The 12,741-nt window shown below is 33.6% G+C and overlaps 1 protein-coding gene across 4 annotated transcripts in view; it reads left to right on the forward strand.

Annotated features, from left to right (window-relative positions):
* Positions 1 to 12,741, forward strand: part of PHTF2 (putative homeodomain transcription factor 2) — a 142,920-nt gene that overhangs the window by 101,333 nt on the left and 28,846 nt on the right. For all 4 annotated transcript variants that reach the window (XM_024738099.1, XM_024738102.1, XM_024738101.1 and 1 more), the window contains 4 exons: positions 4,796 to 4,951; positions 6,217 to 6,312; positions 8,540 to 8,665; positions 9,338 to 12,111. In XM_024738099.1, the coding sequence (XP_024593867.1) occupies positions 4,796 to 4,951; positions 6,217 to 6,312; positions 8,540 to 8,665; positions 9,338 to 9,358 (399 nt within the window). In that variant the 3' untranslated portion in view covers positions 9,359 to 12,111. The remainder of the gene's footprint in view (positions 1 to 4,795; positions 4,952 to 6,216; positions 6,313 to 8,539; positions 8,666 to 9,337; positions 12,112 to 12,741) is intronic.

The raw sequence follows: 12,741 nt of genomic DNA on the forward strand, positions 1-12,741 counted from the left end.
TTACTCATCTATGTCATGAACAGCAGCTAGCTTATTCTCAGGGGTCTATTGATTGAACATATAATAATTAGTTGTTGTCTACAATTCACCTGGTTATCTTTATTTCCCAAAACAAACTTATGAGTTAGAGTTAAGAAAATTTTCAGACTATTTTCCATGAATCTCTGCTTTCTTCACATTTAATATTAATTCTTTTATTTTGTATCTGAATTGTCACTGTGAGTTGACTGCCTCATGCTCTGAAAAAGAATTCTCATTGACCAAGATTAATCAGGAAGCACAAAAATATCTCAGGATATATTCTATGCTATGAAATTTAAACTTCCATTTCCAGTAATAAGACATACTAGATTACCTGAAAATTCTTCTGCTTTAGAACATCATACAATTCTGGGAAAAAACACAGCCTTTTAATATACATAAATGAGCTTTTTTATATACATATTACATATATGTCTGAGTTTATAAGACAGTAAGGGGCCAAAAATGAAGATAAAACTGAAAAACAGCAATTAATTATATGTGTTAATGTTATGGTGAGGTACATTGTCAGTGTTAGTATCTGAGAGATTTGAGACTTTATACCCATATGAGGACAAGAAGATGAGGCCTTGACCTGCCATACCTCCTTATACATACACTATAAGGCCAGAATCCTCAAAGGGCTATAGTCTGAGTGAAAAGGTGGAATAAGAAAAACAGTGTGCCTAACAGCACAGAAAGATAATAAGGAAGCTTGTCTGATTCTGCCTGGATTTTGACAAGGAGGCAGGGAAAGTCTCTCCTAAGAATATATAACTGTAGGTCTGCCTTTCACACAGGTTCAGGGTTCAAGTGTACATTACAGATCTTGTCCTGTAAACCCCTGTGTCAAGAAGTTAATATAAAAAGTAATACTAGACTCCTGGATACCTGGAAGAAACAAAACCAAGACTGTTCTTGGAGATGTGACATCAACCCTAGGCCTCACAGGATTTCCACAGATAAAGCCCCTTCAGGTTTCAGAACACATGAAAAAACAATCCAACATGAGTGAGTCAACAGATTAACACACAGCAGGAGTACATCTCCAGCTACTTCAGATCTGGTCAGATAAACTGTAAGGTTGTTTAAAATGATTGACGATGTATATAACACTAAGAAAAAACAGATTTGAAAAAGAACCAAGCATTGCTTCATAGAGGTAAAAAAATACAGTTACTGACATTATTATTAAAACACAACGAACAGAATAAATAGCAGATTTAAGACAGCTAAAGAGAGTGAAGTGGGAGATAGAAGAAATTACCTAGAATATAGAACAGAGATGACAAGATGGAAATATGAAAAGGAGATTGAGACAGTTGGGAGGTCCAACATATATCTAATAGGAATTTCAGATGGAAAGAAGAGGGAGAGCAATATTTGGAGAGATAATGGCTAAGAGTTTTTCTGAATTGATGGAGGACATTAATTTTCAGGTTTAGGAGGCACAACAAGAACAAGAAGCCACAATAAAAATAAATCGACACTTAGACACATTATAGAAAAACTGCAGAACACCAAAAACAGAGAAGAATCTAAAAGCAACCAAAAGGAAAAAGACTGATTTGTTTACTCACAATTGCTTATTGCATTTCAGTCTTTTCTTCAAGGTTTAATTTCCATGTTCCTGAAGTACATGCTGTAGTAGTTGTCTCTAATGAACATAAAATCTATCGATTGCTATCAACAAAAGACACATGAAACGTAATAACATTGAAAAGTTTTGAATGTAAAAAGATAGAAAAATATATTGCAGATAAATACTAGCCAAGAGAAAGCTGGTGAACTTACATTAATATCAGATGAAGGAGACTGTAACCTAAGAAGCGTAATTGGGAATAAAGAGAAACCTGACAAAAATTTAGAGAATTATTCATCAGGAAGATCTAATAATTCCAAATTTGTATGCATGTGATTCCATAACTTCAAACATACCTATATACAGTCAAAATCAATAGCACTGTAGTGAGAAATTGACAGAATACCACATTGGGAAGATATAATGCATTTCTTTCATAATTGATAGATTAAGCAGACGAAAATACAATAGAGACATGTATCTCAACAAGATAGTTAAAAATTTTGTTCTGTAATTGGACAATACATATTCTTTTCAGGCACAGAACAGTTTGTAAAACTTTCTCATGTACTAGGCGACAAAGTGATTCTCAGTTGATAACATACAGACCACTAGCTGTATGCAGTTAAAGTAGAAAACGACAGCAACAAGAAAACCATACGTTTGAAAATTTCAAAACATACTTACAAATAACACTTTTTTTTTTTTTTTTTTTTTTGCGGTACGTGGGCCTCTCACTGTTGTGGCCTCTCCTGTTGTGGAGCACAGGCTCCGGACATGCAGGCTCAGCGGCCATGGCCCACGGGCCCAGCCGCTTCGCAGCATGTGGGATCTTCCCGGACCAGGGCACGAACCTGTGTCCCCTGCAACCTGAGTCCGGCAGGCGGACCCTCAACCACTGCGCCACCAGGGAAGCCCCCAACAAATAACACAGTTTAAAAAAGAAAAATTACAGTATTAAACTGAAACAGTTGAGAATTTTTTTTTAAGAATACTAGTATAAATTACTTTTGTCACTGAAGTCAAAAGCTTAAGTGGACTATTTTGTAGAAATGCGTAATGTATTAATTAAAACTGACTCAAAAAGTAACTGAAAAGCTGAGAAGACTTAAAACCATAAAGCAGTACTGATTCAGTAGTTTGAAAATCTGCTAGCAACAAAAATCATCTAGACCCATGTCGTTTTTACAGATGAATTTTGCCAAATGTAATCCTAATCCTACACAAAAGATCTAGAGAGTAGAAGAGGGAATATTCCCCCAACTCATTTTATATACTTAGTATAACCTTGTTACCAATACCAGACAGATAGTATGAAAATAGGAAACAGTGAGCTAACTTAGATTCAGAGATACTAGAAAGCTGAAGCTAGCGATTTAATAACTGAATATGCCATGACCAAGACAGTCTATCCCTGGGATGCAAAGATTTTCAACTTTAGAAAAGCCATTTATCTACTTTGAACTCCTTTAATTGATTAAAGAAGGAGAAATCATCTGATCATCTACATATTTACAGAAAACAAATTGGTAAATTTCAGTGGAGATTCATACAATGACTGGAAAGTACTGTTCTTAGTTTGATAAAAGTATATCTTTCAAAAACTGGAGCAAACATTATATATATGATATTTATTATCTTGGAGATATTTACTTTAAAATCAGGAATGAGACGGGTACCCTCTCTATAACTTCTTGACAGCATTTTAATGGAGGGTACTAACCAGTGAAGATAGGAAAAAGAAATTGTATAAAGATCGGAAAAGAAAGCATTGTAGACTATATGATTGTGTAGAATACTCAAGTAACTTTAAGGACAAATTATTAAAAATATACATTTTTTAGAAGTTCAAGATCAACAAAAATGGATATAACATCAACATAAAAGAATCAATTTTGTTCCTATAAGCCAAAGATCAGCAAACTTCCTCTGTAAAGGGCCAGACAGTAAATATTTTAGACTTTTGCCTGATACCTGCAGTCTCTCATATATTCTTCTTCTGTCCTACCCTTCCCTAAAAATTGTAAGTACTGCAAAAGGCACCATAAACAACAAAAGAGAGTCTGGGAAGAGATACTGGCAAAATACATGATTTAAATAGCTTTGTTATTCAGAATATATAACATCTACAAATCAATAAAAAAAAACAGACAACGTAATAGAAAAAAATTAGATACAGAATATAAAAAGATAACTTACAGAAGAGGAAGCACAGTAACTAATAAGCATATGCAACATACATTCTCCCTAAGTAATCAGGAAAAGTAAAATTAAAACAGTAAGAGAACAATTTATACTCATCAGATTGGCAGATTGGTGCTAAGAAGTTGAATAATACCAAGTGTGGACAAATATGAGGGCAAAGGGAAGACTGATACACTGCTGAGAGTATAAATTGGCACAGCTGTTTTCAGAGACAAGTTTGTAATATCTACTAAAGTTGAATGTGTGAATATCCAAGGACTCAGCAGTTTTACTCCTAGCTATTAACTCCTCGAGAAAGTCTTATATGTGTGCACAAGGAGACGAGATGCATAAGAGAATATTTATTGCAGTATTGTTTGTAATAAGGAAATTGGCAACACAGTAAATGTTAATTGGTAGAGTAGGCCAATCCACTGTGGTTGATCGTTTTACTGTAGTACCTTTGTAGGAGTTAGAATGAATGAATTTGAGCTTAATGTATCATGGAAAAATGGATAATCTTTGAAAACAAAAATCCAGTAGAATAAAAAGCAAATTGAAGAATGATATGGGCAATGTGATAGCATTTATATAAATTCTAAAATATATATAAAATAACATAGTTTAAGGATAAATATGTAGCTAAACTATAAAAACTGCATGGAAAAGGTAAATGCAAAATTCATTACCCTTACAGAGGGGTGGGGAAGAAGGGGAATGATGAAAGGAAAAGTTTAAAGGGGCTTCAACTGAATCTTTAATCTTCTATTTTTCAAAAATCTGAAAGAATATTGCAAAATATTAAGATTTGACAAAAGTAACTAGATGGGTTTTGATTACATTATACCTTTTATGTGCTTAAAATATTTCCTAATAAATGTGGAATGTTTTAAAAATGTAATTCTATATCCATGATCTATGTGTATGAAGTAAAATGTTATTTTCTTTTAAAAAGAAATTGTTTGAGTCATATTGTTTCTTCATATTGCCTTTTTCATACACTTTTAGTTGCTTCATGTACATGAGATCTTCCTTGATTGTCACTACAATTGGGAACTGGTAATCTGGTGCATCTCGTTAACACTTTTTCTCCTAAGATTTGTTACCCTTGGATCAGAAACAAGTAAAAAATATAGCAATACCTCAATTTTACTTACTGAACAGGTGAGAATGCATGTTTATTATGTTTTAAATTAATGTCTGTAGTCTACATATTAAACTAAAATGTTTACATTTACTTCAGTTTTTTATAATTAATTAATTATTTAGTTTTGGCTGCATTGGATCTTCGTTGCTGCACGCAGGCTTTCTCTAGTTGCAGTGAGCGGGGGCTACTCTTTGTTGTGGTGCGTGGGCTTCTCATTGCGGTGGCTTCTCTTGTTGCGGAACACAGGCTCTAGGCGCACGGGCTTCAGTAGTTGTGGTACGTGGGCTCAGTGGTTGTGGCTCACGGGCTCTAGAACGCAGCCTCAGCAGTCGTGGCACACAGGCTTAGTTGCTTCGCGGCATGTGGGATCTTCCCGGACCAGGGATCGAACCCATGTCCCCAGCATTAGCAGGCAGATTCTTATCCACTGCACCACCAGGGAAGTCCCATATTTACTTTAAAATTTTCAGGAACCTATGTTATTAGATTAAGACCATTTGTGTTATAGAGCAAAACTTGAAATTTGATAGGGCACAAGCCTTTCTTCAGTGTTTCTGCCTTGATGCAGACCTCAAGTCTAATCTACTGTTTTTATGTCACATATTCATTTGATAAGAAGGAAGTAGCATTTGTAGAAATTATGAATTTTAAACCATTAGTGGGGTATGTTTGCTTTGCAGTGTAGCAGAGCCGTATTTGAATAAACTTTCATTCAATAGAAAGTATAAAGGATAGTAATTTTGATGCTTAACTTTATTTTGAATGAATTTGTTTAAACGTTTTCCTTATCATTTCATAGGAATTATTTAAACAAACTTATTTCTAGTGAACTTGTTGAGTAATTTTATCAGGGATAGTTTGATTTTTAAAAATTGGTAGCTGTGTCAAACCAAGTCAATTAGAGGGAAAGGGGAAAGTAGCAGACAAACCAATTGATTTACTTACTCCAGTTATTATTTATTCTCAGGGTTGATTTGACTCTGTGACTAAGGTGTTTTGCATTTTAAATAATGGCATCCAGTTTTCCTTCTTTCAGCTTTTAGTTACATTTGAAAAGTTTAAATAACAGTTATTATTTTCTTATTATAAAATAATATGTTCACTGTAGGAAATTTGGAATATACGGTTAAGTATGAAGAAGAATATTAATATCACCTATAATCTCAATAATAGCCAGAGAACTACTACTACTATTTTAGCAGATATCTCTAAATACCTTTTAAAAACAAAGTATTTGTTATAATTTTAAGTATATTTAATTATTTATTCTTTTTAATAAAAGATAAACCTCTACTTGAAAATGGAGAAGAAACCTAACAAAAAGGAGGAACTGACACTAGTGAATAATGTTTTAAAACTGGCTACTAAACTGCTAAAGGTAACAATGAAATTGAAAATGGACATGATGTAGAAAATGCTGCTCTAACATTATATCTTAGTTTTTTGTTTGTAGATCCTACTTGGTGTTTGGTTTTCATGGTTATCAAAATAGTTTTCCAAATTATTTTTGAGCACATTCATGCAATATACATTTTATTTCTCATTGAAAAATTAATCCAAGTAATCCAGATCAGTGCATTTTGAAATTTTATTCACTTTTGAAATTTTAAGACTTTTAATAATGTTTAGAGTATTGTAGAGGTTGGCATCTTTGGAAATTTTTGCATCCTAGAACTTAAAATAGATTTTGAAAAAGAAGATTTGATGTTAATTTGAAAATTTTTTTCATTTTGTATTTCTCAGAGCAGTCTTCTGCTTGCTTTGCCTGAGTTGGTTTAAAAAGTAGTTATACATAATCATTATAATAAATAGGTATCACCAATAAATATTTAAATTTTCAAAGCATTTTGGTAACAATCAAAAAGAATATAATTTCAGTATATCTGATCTCATAATAATAACTTTGGAGGTAATTTAATAAAGTATCTTTATCACTGCTTTGCAATGTTAGTAATGCTTTTTCTTCTTAAAAGGAAAATATTTTTTAAAATCTGTTTCTGTAACAAATTGAATGTAATTCTTAAAGTTGTTTTTAAGTGTTCATAGAAGGGTATGAAATTAGTTGTGTCTCAATGCTATGGTTAATTCTTCAGTCAGTTCTTCAGTCTTAAAATGCATTAAGAGGGTATAGATTATGCATTGAAAGAGTTCAAAAGAGGTGGGTGGGTTTTTTGATAAGTAAATATTGAATATCTTGATAGTGTAGGCACTATGCTAGACGGGAGAAGGCTATAAAGATGACACTTGTGGGTAGCTTCAATTGCAAAGTAGAAAGAAATATAAAAATAACTAAAATACAAAGCACAACAGTCTTCTAGTCAGAACCTGGGACTTAATATATAGGTTGCGCCTTCCCTCTCACTTTTCACAGCCAAGAAATTCTCGGGCCCATGGGCTCAACCTCTCAAAATTTTCCAGTTCGTCCCCTCTTCCCTCTCAGTACTGCTCTAAGTCAGACCCTCATCATATCTCACTTCAGCTTTCAGTACACCGAGCTCTTAGGGCGTTCCTCCTTCTGGTCTCGTTGCTCTCTAATCTGTATTTCTCACACGCACATCTGATATACTACTCCCCCAATTAAATTCCTTTAGTGCCATTCTTTAGGCACAGTTTGCCCAAAGAATGACCTTTACCTAAGTAGTACGTAAGGTACGTCTTCCCATGCACAACCTGTAGTAATTCAAAGGTGCCATGTTCTCATGTGTCTTAGGGAATGCCAGCTTTCCCCCCATGCACTAAGTTTCAGGAGCACCTTCCTGTATGGCCCTCTGCCTTTTATGCATATCTCTTTTGTGGGACTCTCGTAGTTGAATTATTTATTTGCATGTCTATTAGACTGCAAAGTCCTTCAGCATGGGGACTGAATCTTAACTTCCCAGAGTCTAGCATAGTGCCTGGCACATATAGAACTTTAAATGTTTGAATCAGTCAATTAATTAATGAATCCATGTATTTGAAAATTGTCTCAAGGGGGAGTTTTTACTATATGTATTAATATTGGCTGAAAATTTGGCTAACTAAATTTCTAAATCTGCAAAAAGATATTGTTCTCTTTCAGTTTCTATTCTTACAATAAAAAATATTCTTTAACCTTGTACCTACTAGATTGATACTTTATTAGTCATTCATTTGGGACAGAAATTGGAGTTACAAATTTAGGTTACAGAGTTCTTTTTTATTTATTTATTTTTGGGGCGGTACGTGGGCCTCTCACTGCTGTGGCCTCTCCCGCCACAGAGCACAGGATCCGGATGCGCAGGCCCAGCGGCCATGGCCCACGGGCCCAGCCGCTCCTCGGCACGCAGGATCCTCCTGGACCGGGGCACGAACCCATGTCCCCTGCATCGGCAGGTGGACCCCCAACCACTGCGCCACCAGGGAAGCCCAGAGTTCTTTTAAATGAAAGTCATTTTCTCCTAAGAAAACCTAAAAGTATATTTACTTATTTCAAGTTCAACCAAGTTTATTCTTTCTAAAGCTATCATAATTTTGTAACTTTTTTTTGAAACAGTGTTTCTAAAAATTCTCTTTGCATATTGTCCTGAATTAATTTAACTGATAATTCTTAATGAATCTGGGCTCATGGTTTTTTCCCCTTTTGCTAGGAATTGGACAGTCCCTTTAGATTATATGGGCTTACAATGAATCCACTGCTTTATAACATCACCCAGGTTGTCATCCTGTCAGCTGTTTCTGGTGTTATCAGTGACTTACTTGGATTTAATTTAAAGGTAAGAGCCTGCAGGTATTTTTAAATTTCTTAGTGCCTTATTATATTTTTGTGACATTGATTTTACCCCAGCACTCTTGAGATCTCACATGTACAGTAAGGGAGTCATTTTGATTTTATTGTATAATATTAAATATTAATTAACTAATTTCACATTTAATTTCAAAGAATGATATTCTTGGTTTATAATACGGATGGAACTCCTAATTTGGAACAGTATTCATTACAAATGGGACTCTTGTATAGGATAAGTTGAAGTATTTATTTTTACTCATCTATAATCTGAATCTAATTTAGGTGATAAAAAAGAAAAAGAGCCCTATTTCTGGTTTTGGCCATAAGTTATATTATTTATCTATATAGCAATGCATACATCCTCCAACATGTGCAAAGCTGCTAGTGAGTAAGGTGTAGTATATTCATATTAACAAGTAGTATATGTATATTGCCACTTCCTAGTAAAAAAAAAGCAAGAGAAATCTGATTTCCACGTTTTTATTTGTTTAAGATGAATTCTTCTTGAAAATAAAAGGATAAAAGAATTTAAAATAGTAGAACCTACACTTGTTTATGAATGAAATTTAGATAAAAACAGTATTATGTGATATAATTTAATAAGTTGCAGTATCAAAACTGGCTCTAATGGTCACTATTTCTATTATTTTTTCACTAGCTTTGGAAGATTAAATCATGACAATTCAGAGAAAAGAAGATGTAGCCTCTTTTCCAGAATAAGAGTACCAACTAAGCTGCCTGAAAGCAGTCACTGACTCTTTGCTTCAGGAGTCTCAGCTGGGAAATTGAAGTGTTTACATCAGACTGTCCTGTGCAATTCTTATATTTATTTCACTTGTTCACTGTTTTTTACATTTATTTTAGTCTTTATATTTTATTTGTAGCTTTGATGTACTTACTTGTTGAAAGGGTGATAAAACTGATATCCAGATACTTGAGATCCTGGTAATTGCTCATAAATAATGACAAAATAACAAATCGTGAGAAGAGAAGCCATTGCTAAGCACTGTTTCTCCGTCAATGCCGTGACTTGCCTTACTTGAGGAAAACTTCTTTAACTTTATAACCTAGCGTTGGACTCAGCTAAACACATAAAGCATTTTCTTCAGTAAATCAAGATCCAGTCAGGGTTTCTTTTGAATTCTTTCGGAACAATGCCAGGATCTAAATTGATTAAGCTGCAGTTTAAGCACCCTTCAGTATTAATATATATGGTATTACACAACAGGTCAACAAGTGCTCTTTGATGATAAAACTCTTAATAGAGCAATAATTGTAAATGGTTACCATACTGTAAGATATTTTGATAAAAATTAACTAGTAATAATTGTATTTATTTGAAACACTGGGCTGTTTGCACAGCTCCAACTGTGCATGCTCAAAATGTGCACTTTTTAAAATTGTTACTTTTAATGCGTATCTTTATATGGGTATGTTATAGTGTACTAGGGCATGATATGGTATCCTGTTGAGTGAGGTATATGCTCATCTCACAAGTGAAGTGCCTATTGATATTACTAAAGTACATTATGTTTACTCAAGTAAAATAATTTTCTCCCTATGGTACACTATAGTGTATGCTATTCATACCACACTCAAATGAACAACTTAAGAATAAGGTTAAGAACCAGTTAAATATTCTTCTGATTGTTAGTTGTAAAACTGTATCTGAATTTTCAGGAAAAATAGCTATAGCTTGCAAATTCTACCTTCTAAACTTAGTCTGGTACATCTACCCGCTCAACCCCCAATTATATAAGGGCTATTTTAGATGCTTTTAACCTAGAAAGTTAACCCCCTCCCCCCTAAATAATTTGCCAAGTTTCCAAATGAGAACTTATCCTGTTGGCATGTTAGGTAAATAGGGCGAATATGATGGTATCTTACATTGGGCCTTGATTTTAAGTTGTTATGTTTGTACAATCAAGAAATTTTAGGAGTTATGTGAAACATGAAATGTTTTAGCAAACTTTTTTTTTAAAACTGGGTATCTAGTTTCTAAAACAAAGAATTTATTTGAGACAGTCTAGAATTTTCTTGGTGCAAGGTGTATCATGTTGAATATCCTCACATTTTTTACCATGTTTTTGGGAATTTAAAATAATTAATTGTAAATTATTTATTTGATTGGTGCAGTTCTAATCCCCAAATCATCTTAAGATCAGGAATGTGTAGAGAACAGAGCCATATCATAATATCACTTTGCTCTCACCATTCCTTTTGATCAGCCTCAATTCAGCCATATTTTCTTTCTGTAGAAAACAACAAAAGTATTTTATTTTATTTGCCTGTGTTCTAATATGTTTAATGATGACCAAAGTGCATTCTGAGTTTTTTCAAGGAATGTATTACTGGAGCTTTAAGAACATACTTATTTTCTCCTGTGAAAAATTAGGCTTTTTCTGATATGTTTCTTCTTCCTCTATTGTCTAATGTTGAGGTTATTTCTAGGAATTATATTTTATAAACTTTTTCAAAATAAGGTACATACCTATACAGAACTTAACATTTTGCACAGAATATATCGAATATATTTTGAAAAAAAAAAGTACAGCATGAGTTCTGTTAGGAGTAAAAATGAAACTATTGTATCTCACAGAAAAACTTATTTCAGAATGGAAATATTTTTGAGAAAAGTAGCTGAGTAAACTGATTTAGGAAGATGCTTGTTTTTGATTGAAGTTCATTTTAACTTAGAGTTGGGAGTTGATTTATTGAGTACAGTGTGCCTCTCAACAATGTATTAATATGTTGAATTATGTCACTAATGAGGGCAGCAGTAGAATACTGAAAGGAAAAAGTTGTCATTTTAAGTAATTTCAGAACATTAATGGAACTGTTTTCAAAGCAGAAGAATTGACATTGCTGCCTTTAAGAATACAATGAATGTAAGAAATTGAAAGGAATTGTAACATATCACATAATATAGAAGAGGCAGTTCGAAGATAGAATTGTGGCAGATGTTGTGTGTTAACTGTTGTTTCTTTGCCACACATGTCGTATTTGAAAGTTTGAACAGCAAGTTTAAAATAAAACATTCTATGACTGACAGTATTAAACTAGAAGTGTGTTCTTTTTTTTCTAATTTTCAAGTGATGCACATTTCTATGGTAATTTTATATTTACTGTAGCATAAACTTTAGGTATAACTGTTAGATTTGAGAGGAGTGGGAATACATTTTTAGAACCTTTCCAACATTTCAGTTTTTGTTGATTCTCAGAACATGAAAGAAGAATATGTGAGCAGGCTTCTCATCACCAAAATGCTATGACATCATTAATATGTGTTTGCTTGTTTGTTTGTATTTAGAAACAGAAAACTGGATGTAGCCTGGGATATTAAAATTAATTGCCAGAAGGATAGTGGTGTTTTTAATCAAGTGATTTTGCACGTGAATTCAGCGCGAGAGATTATGGCCAATAATAACATGGGTAAGCATTCTAATATTTCTGTTATGTGATTGGTACAAGTGTTCATAGGACTTAAATTAATCAGGGACTATTAATTCAAGTGCACTTTCCAACTTACTCTAAGCTTAGAATTGGCTCTCTTAATGAGTCTCCCTTACAAATAGAGCAATATGACTTGCATCTCTTTAATTTGCTGTATCACTTAGAACACTAATTCTCAACCTTTTTTCTACCAAGCCTTTAAGAAAGATACCACAAATGCTTATCAATAGCACTGGCTCCCCATGGTGCTTACTTTGTGGGGAGTAGGCTGTGAATCTAGGATGTGGTATAGGTATACTTTCAAAAAAGTATTCCCTAAGTGACTTTGAAAATTTGTTCCACCTATGATTCCTCACCACCTTGAGAATTACTGTCTTAAGATCAGGAATTTTAGAGAGTGTAAATTCCATGAGAATGTAACTACATTCACCAGTGTTTTCCCAGCACATAAAATAGTACCTAATCTCAGTCTGTTTACTGAATGAATGAAAGAATGAATGACGACTTGAGTCAAATACAACCCAGACACCACCTAGTCCAAAGTCCTCATTTTACTAGGTAAAAAAACTGAGGCAGAGCTTCCCTGGTGGCGCAGTGGTTGAGAGTCCG

The sequence above is a fragment of the Neophocaena asiaeorientalis genome, unplaced genomic scaffold (genome assembly GCF_003031525.2).
Source record: "Neophocaena asiaeorientalis asiaeorientalis breed wild unplaced genomic scaffold, Neophocaena_asiaeorientalis_V1.1 scaffold170, whole genome shotgun sequence".
Lineage (NCBI taxonomy): Eukaryota > Metazoa > Chordata > Mammalia > Artiodactyla > Phocoenidae > Neophocaena > Neophocaena asiaeorientalis.